Source organism: Mobula hypostoma, chromosome 1, assembly GCF_963921235.1.
Source record: "Mobula hypostoma chromosome 1, sMobHyp1.1, whole genome shotgun sequence".
In the NCBI taxonomy this organism is placed as follows: Eukaryota; Metazoa; Chordata; class Chondrichthyes; order Myliobatiformes; family Myliobatidae; genus Mobula; species Mobula hypostoma.
In genome coordinates, this window is record NC_086097.1 from 16,571,278 (window position 1) to 16,584,607 (window position 13,330).

General features: G+C 40.2%; 1 protein-coding gene across 2 annotated transcripts in view; it reads right to left on the bottom strand.

The window, feature by feature from the left end:
- Window positions 1-13,330, bottom strand: part of LOC134344335 (YLP motif-containing protein 1-like) — a 123,204-nt gene that overhangs the window by 45,854 nt on the left and 64,020 nt on the right. For both annotated transcript variants that reach the window (XM_063043945.1, XM_063043937.1), the window contains exons 8-13: window positions 9,827-10,052; window positions 9,269-9,361; window positions 8,932-9,106; window positions 8,247-8,395; window positions 7,416-7,561; window positions 6,228-6,290 (exon numbers count right to left, since the gene is read on the bottom strand). In XM_063043945.1, the coding sequence (XP_062900015.1) occupies window positions 6,228-6,290; window positions 7,416-7,561; window positions 8,247-8,395; window positions 8,932-9,106; window positions 9,269-9,361; window positions 9,827-10,052 (852 nt within the window). The remainder of the gene's footprint in view (window positions 1-6,227; window positions 6,291-7,415; window positions 7,562-8,246; window positions 8,396-8,931; window positions 9,107-9,268; window positions 9,362-9,826; window positions 10,053-13,330) is intronic.

Here is a 13,330-nt window from a genome sequence, read left to right on the forward strand (position 1 = left end):
ATTTGCTAATGTTACTTTTAATCCCTTCATCTAAATCATTAATGTATATTGTAAATAGCTGCGGTCCCAGCACCGAGCCTTGCGGTACCCCACTAGTCACTGCCTGCCATTCTGAAAGGGACCTGTTAATCCCTACTCTTTGTTTCCTGTCTGCCAACCAATTTTCTATCCATGTCAGTACCCTACCCACAATACCATGTGCTCCAATTTTGCCCACTAATCTCCTAGGTAGGACCTTATCAAAGGCTTTCTGAAAGTCCAGGTACACTACATCCACTTGCTCTCCCTTGTCTATTTTCATAGTAACATCCTCAAAAAAATTCCAGAAGATTAGTCAAGCATGATTTCCCCTTTGTAAATCCATGCTGACTCAGACTGATCCTGTTACTGCTATCCAAATATGCCGCTATTTCATCTTTTATAATTGACTCCAGCATCTTCCCCACCACTGATGTCAGGCTAACTGGTCTATAATTCCCTTTTCTCTCTCCCTCCTTTCTTAAAAAGTGGGATAACATTAGCTACCTTCCAATCCACAGGAACTGATCCTGAATCGATAGAACATTGGAAAATGATTACCAATGCATCCATGATTTGTGGGCATGTGGCCAAGTGGTTAAGGCATTGGACTAGTGACCTGAAGGTCGTGAGTTCGAGCCCCAGCCTAGGGAATGTGTTGTGTCCTTGAGCAAGGCACTTAATCACGCATTGCTCTGCAACGACACTGGTGCCAAGCTGTATGGGTCCTAATGCCTTCCTTCCCTTGGACAACATCAGTGTCGTGGAGAGGGGAGACTTGCAGCATGGGCAACTGCTGGTCTTCCATACAACCTTGCCCAGGCCTGCGCCCTGGAGAGTGAAGACTTTCCAGGTGCAGATCAATGGTCTTGCAAGACTAACGGATGCCTTTACTTGCCACGATTTCTAGAGCCACCTCCTTAAGTACACTGGAATGCAGACCTTTGTCTACCCTGCTTGGTATTTCCTCGAAAAACTCCAACAGATTTGTCAGGTAAGATTTCCCTTTACAGAAACCATGCTGACTTTGACTTATTTTATCATTAGTCTCCAAGTACCCTGAAACTTCATCCTTAATAATAGACTCTAACACTTTCCCACCCACTGAGGTTAGGCTAACTGGCCTATAATTTCCTTTCTTTTGCCTTCCTCCCTTCTTAAAGAGTGGAGAGATATTTCCAATCTTCCAGCCCTCTGGGGCCATACAAGAATCAAGTGATTATTGAAAGATCCTGACCAATGCATCCATTACCTCTTCAACAACTGCTCTCAGGACTCCGGGCTGTAGTCCATCTGGTCGAGGTGCCTTATTTGCCTAACAACGGCACTCACTCCTGCTCTCTGATACTCATGGACCTCTGGCATACAGTTAGTGTCTTCCCCATGAAGACAGATGCAAAATCCCCATTATTGTACTGAGAGGATCCCAATCCACCTACTGGTTTTTTTTGGCTCTCCTCCATTATGTCTTGTTTAAGTTTGGGAAAATAAGGAGTCGGACGTTTGACACATCTTCTAAATTTGAGCAAACTTGGCAACTTTTTATTCAATATTTTCATATGATCCAATTCTTTTACTTTTTCAGTTAACTTCTTTTCTTCTCCGCGAAGTTTTAGATTTGACCAGAAGGATTTTTCCTTTTTTTTAAACTGTATCCTCAAAATGGACTGCCCAGTCCCTTTTTTTTTATTTGTTTTAGGTTAGTTTAGTGGGTTTTTTTTCTCAATAACAGAAATCTTGAGTCTTCTTTTCTATGAACTGTTAAGAGGAGAAATGGTTCTTTTCTTTCTTTATATTAGCTTAATACTATACATGATTTTGACAGTGTATATTCCTTTCTTTGTACTATTATTGAAATATGTATTTGAGATAACCTCTCCTCTGGTTTGTATTTATCCTTATTCTTTTAAATCCATAAAAAAGATTGAAAGTGAAGTTCATCTGCCATTTCTTTGTCCCCCATTACTACCTCACCAGCATCATTTTCCAGTTCTCACCTCTTTATATAACTGAAAAAAATTTTGGTATCCTATTTTATATTGTTGGCTAGTTTGCTCTCATACTTCATCTTTTCCCTTCTTTTAGCTTTTTTAGTTGCCTTTTGTTAGATTTTGAAAGCTTCCCAATCATCCAATTCCCCCTGACTTTTGCTACCTGATATGCCCTTTCCTTGGCTTTTATGTAGCCCGTAACTTCCCCTGTCAGCCACAGTTGTCTACCCGTCATTTGAGAACAAATTCTTCTGTGGGACATATCTATCCTGCGCCCTGTGAACTATTCGCAGGAACTTTAGCCACCTCTGCTTTGCTGTCATTCCCACCAGTATCCTCCCCCAGTCCACCCGGGCAAAGTACTCTCTCATGCCTCTGTAACTCCCTTTACTCCATTGCGATTCTGATACATGTGACTTATGTTTCTAAAATACAGCATGAATTCACTCATATTATGATCACTGCCTCCTCAGGGTTTCTTTACATTAAGCTTTCTAATACGATCTGGGTTATTACAGAACACCCAATCTAAGATAGCCTTCCCCTGAGTAGCCTCAAGCACATCTCATAGGCATTCAACAAATTCCCTCTCCTGTGATCCGACACCAATCTGATTTTCCCAATCCCCTTGCATACTGGTCTCCCATTACAACTGTGTCATTACCCTTATTACATGCCTTTTCCAGCTCCCTTTGCAATCTCAACCCCACATCTTGGCTACTATGTGGAGGCCTATATATGATTCCCATAATGGTTTTTTAACCCTTGCAATTTCTTAACTCCATCCACAAAAATGCAACCTTCTCTGACCCTATGTCACTTCTTTCTAAAGATGTAATTCCATCTCTTACTAACAGAGTCACACTACCACATATGCCTTCCTGCCTGTCCTTTTGATACTAAGAATATCCTTTGATGTTAAGCTCCCAACTATGGCCTTTCTGCCACGACTCAGTGATACCCACATCATACCAACCAATCTCTAATTGCGCCACGAGTTCATCCACCTTATTCTGAATGCTACGTGCTTTTATATAGAACACTTTCAGTCTTGCATTCTTCCCCCTTTTGAATTTTGTCTCTGTGGTACAATTTAACTCTTTGTTCTGTCGACATTTGTACCCAATCATTGGCTTGACCTTCCTTACATTCATGTTACATTCATCATCTACTTGTAAACCTGCTGGCTCATCCTCAGCTCTATCATACTGGTTCCCATCCCCCTGCCGTATTAGTTTAAACCACTCCCAGCAGTTCTAGTAAACCTGCTTGCAAGAATAGTGGTCCTCCTCGGATTCAAGTGCAACCTGTCCCATTTGTACAGCTCACACCTGCCCTAGAAGAGGTCCCAAATAACCAGAAATCTGATTCCCTGCTCCCTGTTCCAATTCTTCAGCCACACATTTATCTGCCATTTCATTCCATTCCCATCCTCACTGTTGCGTGGCACAGGCAGAAATCCTGAGATTACTGCCCATGAGGTCTTGCTTCTCAGCTTCCTTCATAACTCTGTCTTCTTTTATCAGGACGTCCTCCCTTTTTCTACCATGTCATTAGTACCAATATTTACCATAACTTCTGGCTACTCACCCTCCCTTTTCAGGAAATTGTAGATGTGTTCAGAAACATTTTCACATCCACAGAATCACCTACCTGTCCCCCTGACTATAGAGTCCCCTATTACTGCTTCCATCCTCTTCAGTTACCTACCCTTCTGAGCTAGTCATAGTCATAGTCATACTTTATTGATCCCGGGGAAATTGGAGACTCAGTGCCACAGGCTTCCCATAGATAGTCCCTAATGACCCTACTCCTAAACTTGATATCCTGACTGAAAAGACTCACATGCTGAATGCATTCTTCACCACCCTGTCTACTTGCATGGCTGCTTTCAGCAATGAGTGTAGTGGGACAGAGGAACATACTCACATATATGGGAGAATACTGGCTGAATGCCCGCAGTCTTCCATTGATTCTATTATGGTTATTATTCTGTCATGGATTTATTGATTATGCCCATAAGAAAATTACTCAGGGTTGTATATGGTGACATATATGTACTTTGATAATAAATTTACTTTGAACTTTAAATCTACTTTGAACATTCCACAACACTCACCAGTGCCCTGCCATTCAATCTGTAAGTCCTACCCTGGCTTGAAATATCCAAAAAGCATTACCTCACACTTATTCAAGTTGAAATCCATTTGCCATTCCTCATCCCATCTCCTTAACTGATTAAGATCTCTTTGCAATTCACTGTAACCTGCTTGTAATCAGCAAATTCCCCTAATTTAATATCATCGGCAAATTTGCTAATCTTTCCTTGTACGGACATATCCAAATTGTTTAATTTTATAATGAATAACAGCGGTCCCAACACTGATCCCTGGGACATCCCGCTCATCACAGGCCTTGAGTCCGAGAATCAAATTCAACTATCACCCTCTGCTCCCTATCATCAAGCCAATTCTGAATCCACCTTGACAGCTCCCCTGAACCCGTTGACCTAATCTTCTAGATCAGACTCCCAGGTGGGATCTTGTCAAAGGCCTTACAAATGTCCATGTAGACAACAGTCACTGCCGAACTTTCATCTATCCCCTTAGTTATCTCTATAGAAAACGCCAATAGATTTGTCAGATATGATCTCCCACACACAAAACTATGCCATTCCTGATCAGGCCTAGACTATCCAAGTGATAGTGGATCTTGTCCCTCAGAATTCCTTCCAGTAACTTCCTTACAAATGAAGTCAGCCTCACCAGCCTGTAGCTCTCTGGATTATCCTTACTACCCTTGAACAATGGAATAACATTAGCTACCCACCAGTCTTCTGGAACTTTTTTTTAGTGGCCAACAACAATGCAAATATCTCTACAAGTGCCTCCGCTATTTCTTCCCGGGCTTCCCATGAGGTCTGGGGATGTACTTGGTCAAGCTCTTGGGTTTTGCCCACCTTAATTCATTTCAAGAATACAAATAGCCCCTTCCTCGTTATATGCCTGTTCTAAGACCTCAATACCTGCTGAGTTCCTCCAGCATTTTGTGTGCATTACTTATTACTCTCACTTCTTTAGCACCCATGTTATTTTGTTTTAGCAAACTCTGAAAAGAAATAGGCATTAAAAATCTGGCATTACCTGTGGTTCCACACAGAGGCCCCTGATGGCCTTTAAGAGGACCTAGTCTCTCCATAGTCACTCTTCTACTGTTAATATAACTGAAGAATTATCTTTAAGCTTGCCTGCTAAATCAATTTCAGAGGCTTTTTGCCCATATGATTTCTCTTTTAAGGGAGGGATTCATTTGCACTCAGCTGCCTAAAAGTGATGTACACTTTTTTCATGACCAGAGCCTCAATATCTCCTGTCAGCCAGGGTTTCTTGAATTTGATGTGTCTACCTTCACCCTAACAGGAATGTGCTGGCCATAGAGTTTTTACATGACCCTTTTAAAAGGTTCCAACTTGCCAACTGTTCTTTTGCCTTTAAATATAGTTGCCCAATTGACTCCAGCTAGATCCTGATCCAGTTCAGGACTTGAACCTCTGGAGCTATTCTATTGTTTTCCGTAACTATTTTAAAACTAACAGAATTATGGTCACTGGATCCAGAGTTCCCCAGTGCCAGCTCAGTTGCTTGGCCCTCCTTGATCCCTCAGGAGCTCCTTGCCAAGTAGGTATATATTTATCTACATATATATTGTGAGAGTAAACTATAATGAATGCATAGCGTAAGTTCAATCCCATCCAGGGTCTTTGAACTCTGTGTGGCCTTGTCAATACAGGAAAACTGAAACTCTCCCCCTAGCACTACCCTACTATTCTCACAACTGTGCTCATTTCCTTGACGTCTCCGCTCGTCAATTTCCCAATGATAATTTGTAGAAGCTGGATACTCTCCAGAAAACTTAAGCCAGGAGTTTATACCTTGTGCACCCTGAACAATTTACAGTACATCAGTTTTTAAGATTGATCAATAAGGATACATACGCATGTCCAGACACAAGCTGCTGATAGCAAGGGAAAAATACAGTATATTTCCCAATATATCCTTTCCTAATTAGAAGTGCGAAGGTAAATTGCACATTCCGACGTGACCCCTTTTGCTCTGTGTAATACAAATTATGTACTCTCACAAGTATTAAGGGATCTCCTATACAATGCTTCCAAAGAGGATAAAATTTTAATATTTTTCTATCAAAAGAGGTACTTACACGAATGAGTTTTGCAACATGTGTCTTCCCACTGCCAGGGAGTCCTCGCATAATAACTACAATCTGTAATAAATCAGGAAAAATAATGAAAGCAATGTTCAAAGTTATTGTACAGACATGAACGTGCTCCAGGCCTTTGGGAAAATAGACGGTATTTAACTACGAAGTGATTCAAGTGCAGGCCTTACTATAGTTATAAGGGAATGATGAGACCACACATGGAATAATGGTGTACAATTCTGGTCTTCTTACCTAAAAAAGGATAGACATACTAAGACAGAGTGCAGCAAAAGTTAGCTCCTGGAATGGCAGGTTGCAGTATAATGACAGGTTAAGTCAGCTATGCCATTAATCACTGGAGTTTAGATGGTTAGGAGGTAACCAGATAAAACTCACCAAATTCTTAGGAGGGCTGTATAGGATAGATACAGTAAAGATGTTTTCCCATGCTGGAGAGCCAAGAAATCGGAGCCATGGTCTAAAATTAGAGCTGGGTAATTTCTGACCGAAGTGAGAAATTTCTTCACATTGATGGTGGGGTATCTCTAGAATTCTCTACCTCAGAGGGCTGTGCAGTTTCTGTCAGTAACTGAGCGTGATTTATTTTTTGGTAGAGCAAAGCTTCAATAACCAGCTGCATAATTTTTGAGAAATCCAGATGTTTTGCCGCCTCGCACCATTTCCCATGTTCCCTTTAATCTCATTTGGGCCCCATCTCCTGCACTGCTTTTAAACTCACTGCGACTCCATTCCCCATGCTTAAATATGCCAGGTTCACTGGAAAATATATATAATTGTATATGACCTAAACAAAATGTGTAAATTATAAATTTGTTGAGATAACAATAGGAGGATTCAAACCAATTTGTGCATAAAGGTCTCATGATCTTCAGATTTGTAATACAAGTAATTGCCATGTGTAATGTTAGTTTAGAGATTAGTACATGGCATGATGCTAAGAAATCTATAATGTTCTACTGGTGCTTTGATTATGGACTTAAGACTCTGCAGGTCTTTGAAAACTAACTTCATTGACTCCAGAGGAAGGGTTTGACTGAAATTTATTTCATTGCATTTCTATCACGTAGCTTCAAAATTATACTCAAACATTACATAGAACTGGTTAACTCAACTTCCATATAAGATGCTATGACTACAAAACACATGAAACAGATCAACTTAACTCACCCTATCAGGGCGACTTTGTCTGCCAGGCATTTTTAGAATATCATCAACATTTTTGCTTTCTGGTTTTTTTTCAACACGTGGAGGAGGATGTGCTGGATGAGGGGCTGAGGCAGGTATCCTCTCATCAGAATATCCTCTTCTTTCACCTGAAATATTTGGAAATTGATGAGATTTGACTTAGCCCATAGTGACAAATTAGCTTAAGAGTAAAGATAAAAAAGATATAAAATGGCCCTCAGCTCATCAATCAGAATACGATATCAAGAAAATAATGTTATATGACAGATCAAATAATTCAAAAGGCTCAAAACTTCTCAAAACTAGTACAGCCATATCAGGAATATATACAATCCCAAATTACCATCACTAAAACACCACCTAACTAACAATACATTCAATTGCAATGATAGCTAAAATGAAAAAGTGGCACTCATGTAAATTTAGATAATGATAGAAAAGAGCACAGGCAAGAAATTATGGAGGGATTGCTTTCCCCAATGGCTGACTTAAAGAGTGCAATATAATGGATTCATTCTGAGATTTTACTCCTACCTAGAGATGGTTCCAACATAACTGAATCTATCATCAAAATATGAATTTCTAATCGTACTATTGAGCGCAATTTAGTAGCACAAGGACCTTAAACTGCCAATACATCTGAAATCACACGAATAGCCAAAAATGAACATTTAATGCAACAGTTTGATGCAGATCTGGTGTAACACACTTATTTAATTGTACTCAGGTGAGCTGTCATACAGTTAGTATTGCAAATTACCAATTCATGAATGTGAATCATGAACATATTACTAATAGTTCTACAATAGTTACCTCCAAAACCAGTCGGTGTATGATCAAATGGTGGTCGATCAGTTAAGCGATCAAACTGTGGCCTTTCAAATCCCCCTCGGTTGAAAGGGTCTTTATTGTCCTGATAGTTGTGATATCCACTTGATCTACCAGGTGGACCATGAGGCGTTCTGTAAATGAAGCATACAAAAATAATTACTGGAAAAAGAATTTTGTTTACCTACATGGTAAATGAAAAGCATCAGCGCCTGACAAGTTCTCATCAGTGCCACTTTTCCTTGTTAATTCCAAATCCTCTTATTCCCTTGATATCCAACTACGCTCAGTGACTGAGCCTCCACAGCTCTTGGGTAGAGAATTTCAAAGATCTACATGCTGCAAGTGAAAAGCATCTTCTCATTTTCTCCTGGAATGGCCATCTCCTTATTTTAAGTCTGAGAAACCCCCCCCCCCCACCCAGTTCTAAACACTCCAGTTCAGGGAAATACACCACTGAATCTGCCACATCATAACTATCTCAATCTATCATACCTTTGCATCTATTAGAATATTGTGTCATTATTTTGGGCTCAGTTACAAAAAGAAATGAATATTGTGATTTGGCTACCTTCATAAATATTCACTAGATGTGGCATAGAAATATTTATTCAGTGTACAGTATTCTTCATCTTGATTAATAACTTACTGAAATGGGTATCATGCTTACCTTTCTTCACGCCCAAATCTTTCACGATCAAATCCTTCCCTTTCAAAATCGCCCATCGATCTATCCCTGTATGGATCATGCTCTCTATCAAAATCTCTACGATCCAAATAAGGATCTCCCCTTCGTTCTAAAAATGAATCTCTGTCTCCGAAACGATCTCGAGGGCCTAGTACATCTAAGTAGAAAGAGAAACACTTGAATGTAATATCTGCAGGCTATTTGACACATTTGGTCGCATGTATAAACGTACTAGCAAAATTGTATGAGACTTCATATACAATAAAAGATTCTGGTGTTTTCAATGATCAGGAAAAGTACTTCACAATTGTCAGCCTACCTTTGTCATACATCCTTTCCCGTACTGGCTCAGGGCCGAGTGAAACTCGTTCACCATAAGGGATCTGTTCAATCCTTCCTGGTGGTCCTGAATCTGAAAGAGAATATAAAATGAAGTTTTTTTTTGTGAATAACCCACTCAAAAGTAATGCTTTTCAATGTTTACATTTATCAAGGGATCTTGCAGATTCTCATTTTAGCGACTCACACAAAGTAGCCTGAAAATAGAATTTTGCTGCTGAAAAAGGGTGCCGTTGCGAGTGTAACAACAACAGCGGTGAAAAAAACGTAACTGTTAAAGAGAAACTTTGAACTTGGAAGCACTTCAAGTGTCCAAACTGTCAACCAAGCCAGGAATGGTATATGACAGAAACCTTATGTGCAGAAAAGAAATATGCACACTTTGCTGTCCTAAATGAACCAAGCTTTAGGCTCTACACTCTAAATTTTCCCCACGACAATGCCATTTTGGTTACTACGTTTTAGTGAAGAATCAAAGGATATTTTACTGCTTTGAACATATCAGATAAGTGCAAGCAATTGTCAATTTCACACTTACCACGTCCATGTCCATAATCAACTGTTTTCTGAATTGGTGGTGCCTTGCTTAGAGGAGCAGTCGAAATAGATGAAGGCTCACTGTATCCATAATTAGAATCAGAATTTTTGGGTTGAGACACAGAATCCCATAAGCCATGGAATGTATCTGTATCCCAACGCTCTGATTGGATAGGAGCAGCAGATGGTCCAGGTCCAAGTAATGAGTTTTCAGTTTTTGTCATATCCTACAATGACATTTAGGAAAAAGCAATGACATGAGTAAGATGTTTGCATAGAACACAGGCACTACAAATCTCAAGATATTAAAAACCATATGCATGTACCATGTGAGGCTACCAAATAAACTATCGCAGAATAATATAACAGTAAAAAATAAATGCTGTAATTGTTAGTCAAACCCACAATAAGTTACAAAGTAGCACACACAAAATGCTGGAGGAACTATGAAGGTCAGGCAGAAGGAGAAAGTGGGGGGAAGGGGATGGAGTACAAGCTTGAAGGTGATAAGTGAAGCCAGGTGAGAGGGAAGGTAGGTGGGTGGGGAGGGGGATGAAGTGAGTAGCTTGGAGGTGACAGGTGGAAAAGGTAAAGAGAAAGAATCTGATAGGGGAGCAGAATGGACTATGGGAGAAAAGGGAAAAGGGGCATGAGATGGAGATGCTAGGCTGGTGAGGAGAAGAGAAGGGATAAGAAGGGAACAAGAAAGAGGAATGGAAAAAAGAAAAGGGGGAGGGAAGAAATCACTAGAATTGGAGAGATCTATATTGTGAGGCTAGTCTTTATAATCCTTCTTAAATGAAGTCACATAAGCTGCCCTCCAAATCTTCCAGTACCTTATCTGTGGCTAAAGATGACACAAGTATATCTGCCGAGTCCCCACAATTTCTTACCTGCCTTCCCACAATATCCTATGATACATTTACTCAGGCCCTGGGGATTTATTTACCTTTATACACTTTAAGACTGCCAGCACCTCCACTTTTGTAAAGTAGATTTTTATTTTAGGTCATCACTGTTAGTTTCCCTTGCTTCTATGACTTTATCCATGGGATAAAAATGAGAAATATTCATTTAGTATCTCACCCATCTCCTATGGCTCCACACATAGAGGACTATATTGATCATTACATCAGAGCAGAATTAGGCCATTTAATCCATCAAGTCTGCTTTACCATTCTAACATTGATGATTTAGCATTCTGACTCAACCCTCTTCTCTTGCCTTCTTCCCTTAATCTTTCACACTCTTACTAATCAAGCACTTATCAATCTCCCCTTTAAATATAACCAATGACTTGGCCTCCACAACCACCTGTGACGACAAATTCCACAGATACACCACCTTCTGGATTTAGAAATTCATCTTCAGCTCTGTTTTAAAAAAACATCCTTGTATTCTAATGCTATGCCTCTGGTCCTACATTCTCCCACTTCTGGAAATATCCTCTGCACGTCCACTCTATCCAGGCCTTTCAATATTCGAAAGGTTTCAATGAGATTCTCCCTTAGTCTTCTAAATTCCAGTGAGTACAGGCCCAGAACCATCAAAGGCTCCTTAAAAGATAACCTTCTCATCCTTAGGATTCTTCTTCAAACCTTCCTCTAGACCCTCTCCAACAGCGGCAGATCTGTCCCTAGATATGGGCTCCAAAACTGCTTACAGTACTCCATGTGTGATCTGACCAATGTGTTATAAAGCCTTAGCATTACAACCTTGCTTTGACATTCTAGCACTCCTGAAATTAACAATAATACAGATCCACAATCCCTTATCTGAAATCCTTGGGTCCAGCTGCATTTCGGAATTCAGAATTTTTCAGATTTCAGAAAATTGATAATTATATTGATAATTAACCTGTCTCAGTGCAGGTGGACTTTAGGACCCAGGGGAGCTCTGGACCTAGGCACATCCTCCCATATACTTTAAATCATCTCTAGATTACTTATAATACCTAATACAATGTAAATGCTATGTAAATAGTTGTTATACTGTATTATTTAGGGAATAATGACAAGAAAAAAGTCTACGTGCTCAAACAACAGGTGCTGGAGAGAGAACTTCCGGGTTTTCCCAATCCACGCTCTTTTTGACTTATTGGAATAAATATAGAACGTCAATACTCTAGGGCATATACAGGTTCAAACTAAGCTAAATACTCTACAGGTACCTGATGAGCCAGGAACAGGATTCTCAATTTATGAAGCAGCTCTACGACAGACGACGTTTTTAAAGACTTCTTCAAGTGTCATCTGATTAACATAGGTTTTTGTCTAAGCAATCTCTCTTAAACTGAGTAAACTGCCATAATCTCATTGTTACCCATAGGGGTATATGCAGCTCTTTTTGACATTTTCACAGTGAAATTAAACATCAAGTCAACAGTGAACACAAAATATCAGCGAACAGCAAATGCACGTATAACCAGAACGAGCGCTGAGCCACAACCGACATCTGGCGGCCTCTGCTAGTGCTGCCACGTCACACCTGAATGACGTCAGCTGTTGGCGTGCCAAATGACACGCTCCACGAAAAAAACTTCTGTTTTCGGATTTCAGAATTTCGGATAAGGGATTGTGGACCTGTATTGCATTTGTCTTCCTCACTAACTCAACCTGCAAATTAACCTTTAGGGAATTCTGCACTAGGACACGAAAGCTTCTTTCCACTTCTGATTTCTGAGATCACTCCTCTTTTCAAAAATAATCAGTGCCTTTGTCCCGTCTACCGACGTGCATGACCATACACTTCCCTGCAATGTTTTCCATCTGCCACTTCCTTGACCATTCTCCAAATCTGTCTAAGCCCTTCTGCGGATCCCCTTCCCCTCCAACTATCTTTGTACCAGTCACAAACTTTGTCACAAAACCATCAATTCGGTCATCAGGGTCATTAACATATAACATGAATGATATCGAATCCAACACCGACCCTTGTGGAACACCATTAGTCTTTGGCAGCTAACCTGAAAAAGCCTGTTGTTCCATACTTTGCCTTCCGCTAGTCAGATAATGTTCTATCCATGCCAATATTTCTTCTGTAATACCGTGGCTCATGTGCGGCACTTTGTCAAAGGCCTTCAGAAAATCCAAATTAACAACATCCACCAACTCTGCTTTGGTTATCCTGCTTGCTACTTGCTCTAAGAATTCCAACGTATTTGTCAGGCAAGATCTCCCCTTAAGGAAACAATGCTGACTTTGGCCTATTCTATCATATGCTTCCAGATATCCTAGGATTTCATCCTTAATAATGGACTCTAAAATTTTACCAACCACTTAAGTTAGGCTAACTGGCCTATTATTTCTTGTCTTTTTCCTCCTTGGACTGAGATGGAACCATTCCTGACTGTAATGATTCTTTAATTACTGTAAATGCCTCCACAATCTCTTCAGTAATCCTTCAAGCAGACCTGGTCTCTCTTGTCCCCTTAAGGATAACAAAGCAAAAAAAAAGGCAACTATCTTTCAAATGCTGCTGCACTTTTTCATGTGATTGCCATAGA